General features: G+C 53.0%; 1 protein-coding gene across 4 annotated transcripts in view; it reads left to right on the top strand.

Moving 5' to 3' along the window:
- ZNF407 (zinc finger protein 407) overlaps nt 1-12,270 on the top strand; it is a 428,050-nt gene extending 415,780 nt beyond the window's left edge. For 3 of the 4 annotated variants that reach the window (XM_004280012.4, XM_049697649.1, XM_049697650.1), the window contains one exon: nt 5,102-7,207. In XM_004280012.4, the coding sequence (XP_004280060.2) occupies nt 5,102-6,435 (1,334 nt within the window). In that variant the 3' untranslated portion in view covers nt 6,436-7,207. Of the gene's footprint in view, nt 1-5,101; nt 7,208-11,831 lie in introns of those variants that run through there. The other variant, XM_049697648.1, reaches the window with a different exon arrangement.
- The last annotated feature ends 351 nt before the right edge of the window (nt 12,271-12,621 follow it).

Genomic DNA, 12,621 nt, shown 5'->3' with positions numbered 1-12,621 from the left:
TGGAGATGTCCTCTTCAAAGGGGACAGGTGAGAAGGCACTGAGCTCCACAATAATCTTCTGGAGAAGGGAGCCTAATTAGAAAGCATCTCCCTGAAAACAGCTCCTCAAACCACGCCCCCCCCAAAAAAAGAACTCTTTTCATTTCAACCGAGTTGTAAACTTTCAATGCGTTGAGCTGTGGGAAGGCAGTAAAATACCTCTGTACTCATGAAAGAAAGCAAACAAGCAGTGAGTTGGGATTTCATACACAGGCATAAGGCTGCATTTCACCTGCATTTGCACCTTCTACACAAAGCTACTTATTGTCCTATTGGAAACAGATCCAAAAAAGACTGATTTAGACACATTATTTGATTAGCTACTATTAGCATACTGAAATCCTACGTTGTCTTTGAAAACTGTCAAGTGTAATGTAAATATGTTGATTATCGTGCTTCATTAAAGATTTGCGCAGTTTTGGAGCAATAACAGTGACTAAGCGGTTAAGGATAAAATCTGTACAAACTTGCTGTGTTCCAGATACTGTATCCATCTGGCCATTTGCATTAGTGAGCGTTACAGTTCATAGTTACTAGAAAGATCTCAAAAATTGAAGTTGATGTGCCCAGTAAATTCTTGGTCATAGCCCGGTCAGAATGTAAAGTTACAGAAGAGATTCACATTAGTTTAAATGACACTTGAACTTCTACATAGCTCAACATTAATTCATTATGGGCGAAATGGAAGAGTCTTCAGTGGGTGAATCTTTTTCAATCTGATTGAGGCTGTTACATTTTATAGGTGCTATTTTTCAAAGCAGTACTGACAGCACTCGAAGTTATTAAATTGCTGAATCAAAGATAGACCTGCACTCACGTTTATGAACTGCGATGGGCTCCCTGGGCTCGGGCTGAGCTGAGGTGAAGATGTTGATGATGAGCTTTGTCACACCCCATAGTGACCGCAGTATTTACCCACGTAGTTCACTTAATGGTCTGGACGTGGCTTAACCCACCTCCGGATTCAGATACAGTCAGTAAGTAGTTCAGAATGGCATAATTATCAGTGCCGCATGGGATTCAGAGGATAATTCTGCACCCAAGAGGTTTCGCGTCCAGTTGCAGACTGAAGAAGGGAATTGCCTGGACTCAAGCCTGTAGCATTTCCCTCAGAGAATACCAAAGAGCAGGGTATCTGTTCTCTCGCAGCTACAGTAGTTCCTCCTCTTTTAATGTAAGGGCAGTAATCAGGTAGGGACGGGGGAGGGTGATTTGAAGGATGCCTTATTTATGTTTTGTATCCATATTTCTTTTTTTCTCCCAAACTCTAAACTGAAAATGACCTTGGATTTAGAGAATGGGCAGAAACAAACTGGATCAGGTTCAGAGTGTAAGGAAGGCACGGGCAGTGTTCCATCCACGGTAGAAACGTAGAGGCAAGGGGGGGAGTTGCAGGCCTAGCAGAGGAAGACGTTGGCAAGTATGGTAGACAGGAGATCTTGGGGTCCTAGCAGGTGGCAACTTGAGCAGAGATGGTGACACCCACCAGGTGAGACCCAGGCCTACGTGGAGGGGTGAACTCAGAGCCCGTGGGGTGCCTCACCCATCGGGCAGGCCTTCTGCTCCTACGCTGAGCCCCGTTCTGACCTCTTTGACGAGAGAGAGTTCAGGAAGATTGAAGTTCAGAAAATGCCCACACGATTAGGTTAAAGCATACGGACCACAGGTGATTCAGCCCTTTTCTTCTAGGGTCTGAGTGGTTTAACCTGATCTCATGCTTATCTTCTGAACTCTAATCCTCCTGAGGGTCCCATGGTGAAGGGTGTGTTTTCCTTTTGTAAAGCAGAGGGTCACGGGGAGGTGGAGGGGATATCTCTAAGGCAGGCACATCCCTGGGCAGGTGAGTTTAGACACACTGGGCTGATTCCCTAGAACTCTCCATCTGCTCACATAACCTTGGGCCAGCCTGCAGAGCCCCCGGGGTAGGATTCCCAGTGTGGGGACTGCTGCCCTGTGCCGTGACCGCCTGGCACCCCGCAGTGGGTGCTCGGTGGCTGCCTGCCACTGAACACCCCTGTCAGAGCTGGCTGGGAGCCTGCTTGTGTGGTCCCCATTGTCCCCCCCTTTCCTAGGAGGGTAAACAAGAGAAAGCCATAGTTAGGGAGATCATTTAGCTGGAATCGGCGACATTTGGGACCGTCCTCTGGGAAGGTTTGAACAGCTTTTAAGATGTGATGGTAGGGACTTCCCTGGTGGTCCAGTGGTTAAGACTCCGAGCTTCCACTGCAGGGCACATGGGTTCGATCCCTGGATGGGGAACTAAGATCCCACATGCTGCAGCCAGAAAAAAAAAAGATGGTTTATGTTGGCCTGGTTGGTGCGGGCACGGCTGGGCCTGGTTCACCCGCCGCTGATGGCCCAGCCCCGAGCAGCGTCCGCTGGGCCCAGTGTTCCGCATTCTCTGAATGAGCAAACAGGATTTTCTGCTCCTGGGGATGGTCCCATTGACCCACAGGTCTTTTCCTGACCACGGAGTCTATGGTTCCATGAGCTTTCTAAGATTCGCACTATAGAGAGTTCTCTGAGAAAGAATAAATGTTAATCGTTCCTAATCTTTGCTTACAAAAATGGATTACTTACACATTTCACTTCCTCACTAGGAATCAGCGCCTCGGAGGCTGAAAGTACATGGTGTACAGAAAATCAGTCCCGAGGACGCACCCCAAGCTTTGCCCCCACTGACCCCGCAGCACAGGGCCCCGGGAAACCCCGTGGCTCCCTCACCCCGACCCAGTGGGAGGCTCCCTCTGGCCTCAAGAGTTAAGGGGGATGCAGTGGCTTGACTTCCTGAGACTTCTGACCTGTGAACCTGTGGACGCAGAACATGAAACGTCCCAGCACACACAGAATGGGCCAGGAGTTTGCATTTTTATAACTTCACACATGATTCGCAATCCGGGACTATTGCCTACAGTCTGGATGTGAGCCTGCTATGTCCTCTTGGTAAATATGATTTAACAGCTTCTGTGGTTCCTGCCTGAGATGCTGTACCTGCTGAAAGGCAGGCCTTGTCTGGGTCTTTGCTTAAAGTGGACTCTGTATTGAAAGAAATGCTTTCATACGGACTGGCACCAACACAGTAAGCAAAATTGTTGTCTTATGTTTAAGGGATGTTAGCAATAATAATCTAATAAGCCTTAATCCTTTTTTCTCCTTTGGTAAGGGTAAAGTGTGCTTTTCTTTAAAAAAGGACCTACATGAGGGAGACTAAAGTGAAATATTTTTAAAAAGTGGTTTGCCATTGAGATAAAGAAATACTATAGATCATTTAGAGATCATTCTCTTACTTAGGAGGGAAGGAGGCTGTAATAAAAAACTGATAGAAAATTAAGGACTTAAGGGAGAAAATAGGAACTCTGTTTAAACTCTTTTTTATGAAGACAGAGACAACAATTTTCACTCATACTTTCCCCGTCGAGTTATTAAACAAGTGTCGCCTGTGTCACAGGTGGCACTGGGGGCCGGGTGTGCACACACCCTGCAGTCCTCAGCACCCGCCCCTGCCTCTCACCCTCCCCGCATCCTTCCTCTTCCACCCTCGGTTCTGCGGCCAGAGCCTCCTTTTTGTAACAGGAGACCAGCTCAGGCCTGCAGCCCCGGGATCTGTTAGACGGGCTTGAAACTCTCAGTCTGGCGGCAGCCGCAGGCCTCTCAGGGCTGCTGTGCCTTCCTGGGCGGGCAGATGTCCAGACTTCAGATGCAGACTGAGAGGGACAGTTGCTGTCTGATGGGACCGACCATCGGGCTGAGGCCAGCAGCCTGCAGGCACTCTCTCCCCAGTCCTGCCCTCCTCTGGGCTCTCCTGACCCCTGCATTTTGCATATGCCTTTGTCCCAAGGGCTTATCTCTGCATTTTCTGAAACAGTCACAGTGTTTTCACTAAGAGGAATTTGGGGCTAGTATTTATGATAATAAATGCTGTACCCTCTGTCACAATTCTAAAACAGATGCACTCGTTTTACTTTCCTGCTTAAAAACATTCAACAGGTGTCTTCTCTCCACAGACTGTGGTCCAGATGTCTTAGTGCCTCCTGTCAGAAGAGGCCCGGAGAGCCTGGCGGGGGCCGAGCTATCTAATCCCCTAAAAGCCAGCCCAGCCCAAGACCCCGGCCCCCCAGACTCACCTCTGCTTGGCCCTGGGCTGCTCTGTCTCCAGGCTCTTCCCCTTCCCAGCCCCAAGGGAGAGCTTGAATATTCCTTTCCCTCCGGCTGGCTGTGAGCCTGAGTGTGTTTATTCTCTGCTGTAGTGCTTCTCACCTTACACGATATTTAAGTCATTCAACAAACGCATCTTTGCTGAATGGTGGCTGCATGCCAGGCACTTGGCCAAACGTCAGAGCGACAGAGTGGCATCGGCTCTCGTGGCTGACACGGCTGTGCACTCAGTTCTGGCCTGTCCACCGCCCCTGAGCCCCGGAAGCAGAGCCCCTGCATCTGGGCTGGGCGCCCGGGTCTCCGCCCACAGGCCTCCGGGGAAGGGGTGGGGGGGCGCGCCTGGCGGGCCAGCCGCCTTTGCCCCCAGCTTAGCACCCGACACAGAAGGTGAAACTCATAGAGCTGTGTTTATCCAGGGCTTATTTATAAATTTAATATGCAGAGCTTTCATTCTTTTTGTTGAAGAAACAAATATACTGTAGCTAATATTTGGACATTAAAAAAAGATTTTTCCTTTGGGTTAGGAGATACTGCTACTGACTGTTACTGGTCTGCACTCACCACCACCGACTGAGTATTTTGTTAGAAATGACCGTAATTGAGAGGACTCGACCGTATCCCTTCCCCAGGAGCTGAAAAGCGAAGAGAGGCCGATGAGATTGTATCCGGACAGTAGACCAGAGGTGTGGGCATCGCTCACTTACAGCACAGATGTCCTCTGTGACTGCTCTTAGCCGGGAGCACCCGTGTCAGATTCCTCCGAGCGCCCAGCGCCGGGCCGAGGCCCTGAGGCTGGGAGCCGGCTACTCTGAGCAGCTGAGGTTCTAAAGCTTCTATGGAAGAACTGTCTTACTTTTAAGCCTGAAAGTCATTTTTCTGGACTCTAACTGGTCCCTGTCTCCCCTAGGCATTGTGTCCAAGTCCTACGAATGCCGTCTGAAGGGCCAGGGGGCCACGTTCGTGGAGACGGACAGCCCCTTCACGGCGGCCGCACTGGCGGAGGAGTCTCCGGTCAAGGACAGGCCCCTGCGGGGCAGCAGGAGGCCGGCGGTGCCGCCGGAGCCGGTGCAGCAGGTCATCATCATCCAGGGCTACGACGGGGACTTCGCCCTGGACGCCTCCGTGGAGGAGACGGCCGCGGCCACGCTGCAGACGCTGGCACTGGCCGGCCAGGTGGCCCGGGTGGTGCACATCACGGAGGACGGGCAGGTCATCGCCGCGGGGCAGAGCGGGGCGCCCGTGGGCGGCGGGGCGCCCGGGCCTGGGGTGCCGGAACAGCTGGCAGACGGAGCCACGCAGGTGGTGGTCGTGGGGGCCCCGATGGAAGGCCATGGCATGGACGCGCCCCTCAGCCCCAGCGGGCCTGCAGTTCAGCAGGTGACCAAGCAGGGGATTCTAGACCTGGCCGAGGCCGGCATCCCCCCACCGGACACGGCCTCGGCCTTGGACGCCCTGCTGTGCGCGGTCACCGAGCTGGGAGGGGCGGAGGGCCGGGACGCGGCCGAGGAGAAGGGCAGGGCCGGCCCCAGAGACGTGCTGGTCCCGCTGCCAGGGCAGGCGGCGGACCCCGCCGCAGCCCCGGCCGAGGCCCACGAGATCCACGTGTGCCACGACGTGCAGGACGGTGGCACCGCCCTGGAGCCCGCGGGGGCGCTGAGCCGCGCCGTCCGGCCCGCGGCCCTGATCGCGTCGCAGGAGCGCGCCCAGCTGGCCTTCAGGAAGGTGGTGCAGGGCGTGCTGCAGTTCGCAGTCTGCGACCCGGCCGCGGCCGGCCAGCTCATGAAGGACGGTGTCACGCAGGTCATCGTGAACGAGGAGGGCACCGTGCATATGCTGGCCCGGGAGGGCTCCCAGATCATCATGCAGGAGGCCCAGGCCCACGGCCAGCGCGTGGACCTGGCCGAGTCGGACGGCGAGATCTCGCAGATCATCGTGACCGAGGAGCTGGTCCAGGCCATGGTCCAGGAGTCCGGCGGCGGCTTTCCCGAGGGGGCGACTCATTACATCGTGACAGAACTGCCCCCGGGGGCGCAGGACGAGACGGGCGTGTACTCGCACACCGTGATAGAGACGGCCGGCTCTCAGGAGATCCTGCAGGCCGGGGCCGCACTCAGCGCCGAGGCTGTGGTCCCCGGCGAAACAGAGCAGCTGACGAGCATGGTCATATACACCCAGGAGGACTCCCCGGCGGCCGCGGTAATCCAGAGCCATAGAGAGAGCAGCGAGCTTCACGAGGCCTGAGCCCGGAGCCTTGCCCCACCCCCGGCACCGGGCGGACGCGGAGCGACCAGCACCCAAGGCGCGTGCTCCCTGCGCTCCGTTTGCAAAGCCTTCGCGACAGTGACGGCTGCTGCCCGGGAGCGCGCACAGGCTCTGGGCCGGGTGACGTCCCTGCCGACCGCGCGCACGGGGCACGTGGACGCGCAGGGCGGGAGCCCGGCGCGCGTGTGGGGCGGGGCCGCCGGAGGCAGGTCTGTCTACAGTTTGGTTCTTCTCTGGATGCTCTTCCCTCTGTTCTGTCCGCTGTGCTGACGAGAAGCTAAGTTGTTTTCTCTTTCGTTCCCCCCACAAATGTTTTCCCGTTTCAGTTGTGGAAGGACTGTGCCCCAGCAGTAGAAGAGTGACAACAGTGTGTCTCATGGCTTGAGACACAGCTGCCCTTGCAGTCCAGCATGTCGCTGTTTTAACATTTTATTACACGTTTGGTTAAAAATTGCAGCTACACGTATTACCATGTCGAAGCGGTCGGCTCCTCTTCATTTTTCTGGAAATTTTAGGATCGCAGCGTCCCCAAACCAAAGGCAGCCTGTTCGTTTCATGTATGGATTTCCTCCCTTCAGGCATCGTAGGTGTGGTCATCGCCCTGGTTGCTTCTGCTTAAAAGATTCCTTCTTAAGCCTACGGTTAAGAAAAGCCTTGGCGTTTATATTCAGTTAAAATAAACCTTGGTTAAGAAAACCCAATGCTTCTAATTTTGACTTAGTTTCATACAATAAAGTCTATATGAAATGTGCACTCTGGAAAATATTGTTTGTATCAATATTTTGCTTTTATAACAAATGTTTCTTAGTGTCGATATCATATTCGCAGGATTTCTCTGCGGTTTCTGTCCACGTGAAAGAGCTGACATCAAACATTAGTGGTAGAGAGCCGTGCCCCGCAGCCTCGGCCCCGGCAGGACTGTCTGTGCTTCGCTGTGGGATCATCGCAACTGTGGATGCGAGTCCATAGCCGGCTGACTCGTGTCTTGATACGACTGCTCCTTTTCCTTTTCCAAAACTGTAAAATCATCCCCTCCCCCAAATGCAAAGGTTGTTTCTGTTCTGTTTCTCTTTTCTTTGAAATAAAATTATAGCATTAAAAGATAATGATGACATTTTTTTCCAGCAGCCAACCAATCAATGGGCAGCTATAAAAACTGAAGAGAACTGGCCTGCGTCTGACACTCATTTCCCTTCCCCATCTGCCCACGTCGAGTGTGCTGGGTTCCGCCCGCCATCTCTGCAGCCCAGGGCCGTTTTCTCAGTGTTTGGCACGTGGCCCAGTTAGATTCTGGTGACAGTAACGTAGTCTGTCATGCTTAGTATCTAAAAATTGAGAAGATCAGAAGGGAGGGAAGGAAGAGAAAACAGCACCGTTTTGGTCTAAATGAAAGTCCCGTTTACACCTTCCCTGAGAGGTGAGCTTGGAAACGAGCCTGGCTGGGTTGCTCAGCCGGCTACCCCTCCCCTGACCTCGTCCTCAGAGCCCTGAGTCCCGCCCATCCGACGGCACCTCCCTTGATACAGCTGCCCCTCCAAAAAAATAAAAGGGAAAATTTCAGGTTTGACACCGTGATTCAGAACTAGCTGGGTACGACTTGCTCCAGAGGCTTAAAAACGGCCGGGCAGTTCCGCTGCTGTTCAACACCGTCTTAGACAAACAGTGACAGCAGCAACTCCCGCGTGCTGTCGGAATGAAGGTGACCTTTACAAAATGATGCCCCTCGCCAAGCTTCTCATACACGTTTAAAAAAAGGGGGGGGGGGCGCGTATGTTTTTCAGTGAGAATATTTCTTCTTGATCATTCCTCCCTTAGCTGTAGCCTGTGGCCCTTGGCTTGGACGCTAATCCCTAGCTGCGCTGAGTGCTGTACGGCTAACCTTTCTGCCGCAGTCCTGGGTGTTGACACTGACATGCTGCAGTTTACCGTTTGTGATTTATTTAGGGTAAATATGTCTCGGGTGGCATTTAATCCTTCATGAAACCAGTGTAGCCTGCAGTGTCAAACCAGCAATCACGTTGTATGCACAATGAAAGGAGCAGGCCTTTGCAAAGGAAAATTGGACCGAAGGTGTTTCAAGGCTCCGAAGGACTGCAGAGGATTCACTAAGCTCTTGTGTCCTGTAATTACCTGTAGAGCCGGGTTAACGTGGGCTCCCCTTTCTCTCTCCCTGCACAGCTGCTGGAATGTGAGGGGATTGGAGAAGCACATACACAACTGTGGGCCTCGGAATGATGAGGCGCAGCCGAGGGCGATGCGGGCGCTCTCCCCGCAGCTCAATCGTCTGCAAGGGACACACGGCGAGCCTTAGCCTTCCTGGAGGTTGGGCTGGAGAAGACAGTAGAACCTTAAAGAAGTAAAAAAGCAAAGCAACAGAAATATTCACTTGGAGACTGTAATCCAAAAGGAACACCTTTTTATTAAACTACAGCCAATTAAACGATTGCGCCTCCAGGACCCGTGGCGAGGAAGCCGGGGCTCCCTGCCCGGATGAATCAGCCTACGGACGTGGACAATGCCGCGTGCATGGTGGAGAGTCGCCGCAGCGCCGTCTCCGTACGAAGAAAGCTCTAGCCGCATAAGGTCACAAGGGAAGTGCGTGGCTCAGATAGGCATCCTTCCGGATGCCTCTGGCCTCACTGAACAGTAGGAGCCGAGCGGGGGAGGCTTCTCCAAATCAAGTCCTACCGCACACAACACCCAAGCAGACAGACCCACATCACCTGAGAGGCAAAGCACACTCCTCTTGTTTCCTGATTTGCTTTGAAGAACCCAGTAAATGTGATAAGATGCTGTCAGCGTAGCACTGAAAGTTCCATTCATTTATCAACTCAACCCAGACACGTGGACCCCAAGCCCTAGAAGACAGCCCGGAGGAGCCTCAGTGGATCTTTGCTCAGTCACCTAACAGGTCATGCAGAAGACCCCGCGGAGGTCCAGGCCTGGCCCTGGCCACGCCCACCTGCGCCGCTCGGACCCACCACCCCGCTGAGCAGCAAGGGCCCCGCTGCCTAGTAGCACCGCGTCTAGGAAATCCTGTGACCAATGGGCAGAATTTGTATCTCTCGGTTCTATCGAATCTTTTGTTACCCCGAACATGAAACAATGGCATAAGGAAGGAACTGAAGTACCAGCTTAGACTCCTAACCCAGAGTAGGTTCTAGGAAGAAAATTAGGAAAGAAGAAAGGCCCTTCATTGAGCAAACTACAAAAAGAGCTGTTAAGTTCTCACTCCTTTTACTGTTTAAGATTAGCCCATCATTTAAGAGAGCGCCCAGCGCACGTAAGCAACCGCCTCCTATTCCATCTTGCTGAAGAATACAATCCATTTTCTGCTCCTCTAGGGTGATATCATTTTACATGAAGAAAAAAGTTCGCTCAGATGGCAGTTATACGTTTCGGAAGCACCTTCTAATCAGGCTTTGGTGATTCATTATTAGCTTCAGCGGGCGATCCATCTGACATGTAAGGGGAAAAAATTAGCAGCTGTCACTGCGTGATGAGTTAATTTCCTGATAGGCCTGACACTGAAAAGCCATTTGGAGACGTGGCAGCGGCTGACGGGAAAACCTGGCGCCGCTTTCCAATTGGAGAGAGAAAGCACGGCCGGGCCTGGGCGGCAGCGGCGACGGCGGCAGCGGCGCGCGGGCAGAGTGTGGCCAGTGCGCAGGCGCCCTGCGCCCTCGCCCCGGGGCGGTCTCCGCATGCGCCCGCGAGCCCGCGGAAGGACCCGGCGCCGGTCGTCTTCACGCAGAGGGGAGAGCGTGATGGTCTCCTCTTGGTGGTCCCCTTGGCAGTTTTCATAATTGGAGGTCGGGCTTTCAACTGTGGGATAATGGTTTGTCGCCATGAAAAGTAGCCCCGTGAAATAAATATTGTGGAGACTCTGGAGGAGGGAATGAAGGTGAGGTGGCAACGGGCGGCCCAGGTGGCTCGCGGTCAGTGAACCCGGGACCCGGCCTCCCTCCAGTCCTGCTCGTGAACTGCGCTTCCCCAGGGGCCCCCATTTCCGGCCAACAAGTTGGGAGAAAACCCCGAACATTTTCTAATACAGGGAAGATGGAAATTAGGAACAGAGAACTCAGTATAAGACCAACTTGTCACCAGGAGGGACGCGCATGGTCTTCGTGGAGGCAGGTGCTTGATGAGGAATTCGCGTGCAGGATTCTAGGATGGGGACCAGAGCTGTTGGCACCTGCGCCCGTCTGCGTGCCGGCAAGGCGACAAGTGCACAACGTTATGGAAATAAGGGGAAGTCACTTAAGCACTGTTTTGCCTTCTTGGATTCTGGTCTGTAAAATCACTGAAGCAGAGGCCTCGTGAGGAATCTTCGCCTCGAGAAATAAGCATGAGATAGAGAACCTGGTGGCTCCAGCTCAGCCCAGGATTCCGGTGTCTCCAGCGCAGTTGGACGCGGAGGGTGTGGGACAGCGCAAGCCCGGCCAGGAGACGGACAGAACCACCTGTTCAGTCACGTGGTCACAAAGGCCCATTAGGAGAATTAAGTAAATCCATTATAAATCTCTCAGTCAAGGAATCTTTTACTTACTCCATGGCTCTGCGTTTTCAATACCTTTTAATAAATTCTTTTAAAATGACCTAATTTCAACATGACTTTCAGCATCATGAGAAGGTAATTTATCACCGGGATAAACAAAAGCACATGGAACAGTCCACACTGTCGCTGCATTTCCAGTTCGCTCCAGAATGCCTCGCGTTACTCTTCAAATGACTTTTTAAGTAGAGGGATAAAAGCAACACGAAGTAAACGTTTGTGTTTTAATTTCCAAACTGGGTTCGTGTTTGGAGATGAGGAGCTTTGTTCAGGCTTATCTGGGGCTGCCAGCTGCTCCAGGCATGGGAAGCGGTCAGGGCAGTGTTGGCTGGGAAGGGATCCCCTTAGCAGGATGGCCTTTGTCCTCTGGCCCTGCTGCTCCCCAAAGCCTCAGCGGACCTTCAGAGCCACCCTGACCCATCTGAAAATGGGGCCAGAGCCCTAAAGGAAATGCAGCCGCCTGGCTGGGTTCGCCTTCCGCCTCTGCCCCTGTTGCAGGTCACCGAGGTGAGGATGCTTCCGCGTCAGAGCTGCCCGGTGTGGCCTGTTACGGAGCCTGGCTTTACAGCGAGGCACTTTCCTGCTAACAGTGGTGCAGTCACAGGCATCTTGCAAGCCGGATTCTCGCCCTCATGGAGAAGAAGGCCCCGAGAGGCGAGGCTGGGCTCTGGCCACGACACGAGATGTTAACTGGAGCACACCCCGTCCCCGAGGATGTGATTTCTGGGCAGGTGCGAAGTGAGGGCTGTCCACCTGCTCCCTGCTCTGTGCGCTTCACGGAGCTCAGATGGCTTATCCTTTGTCTCTGCTTCCCCAACAGAGCGTCAGTTCAAGGGCAGTGTCACCTTTGCCCTCAGCTATGAGCGTAGACTGGGACACCGTGGGCCCTCAGCTGGTCATCGTGAGTGAGTGGGTAAATACATGAGTTCTCTATTCTGCAGTTTTCCTCATTTTTATCTTCGCCTTCCTTTCTGTTATTTTTAGTCATAATTTTCTCAAATAACAAAAATCTTTGGCGTGAATTGAGCAGCAGATGCCGTGTGAACAGAATTCTTATTGGTCAAGTGGCTCAACACACATTTCTCTACTTATTTCCACCTTTTGCTGGGATTTCTTGATGAGGAAGGTCCTGAGACCAAACCTCATGACAAATACTGAGTTGAGTTCACGCATGGTCGTGTCGTACATGTCAAGGTGACTTTTGAGCTTTTTGTCAGCGGGAGTAGATGGCAGAAGATTTCCTCTTGGTTCGTGATTACCATAATCTTAAGGGAAGCATAACGGTCTGTGCCTGTGGACCCCTGGCTAATTGTGCTCTGTTCTTTTAAAATTAGAATTCTGTGCGCTTATCCCCATTTCTTGCTAGTAGCCCTGAGGTCCTGGGCCAGTGCTATTTATTCCACCCATTATTCCTCCCTTGACGCCAGGAGAAGAAATCCTGGTGTTCTTGGTGGTCTTGAATGATCATGACTTTTCCTTTTCTGGAGGGGGATCTTTGTGGCAGCAGGACATGCAGCCTCGACCGTGAGCCTGCTGTTACACACAGCTGCATCCCTGATGCGGCCTGAGATGAAGCTGGTCCCTTAGAGACCAGAGAGAAGCACCAACAG

The sequence above is a fragment of the Orcinus orca genome, chromosome 15 (assembly GCF_937001465.1).
Source record: "Orcinus orca chromosome 15, mOrcOrc1.1, whole genome shotgun sequence".
Lineage (NCBI taxonomy): Eukaryota > Metazoa > Chordata > Mammalia > Artiodactyla > Delphinidae > Orcinus > Orcinus orca.
Note: the sequence above shows the minus strand (reverse complement) of the source record. Positions and strands in the feature narration are given on the sequence as shown.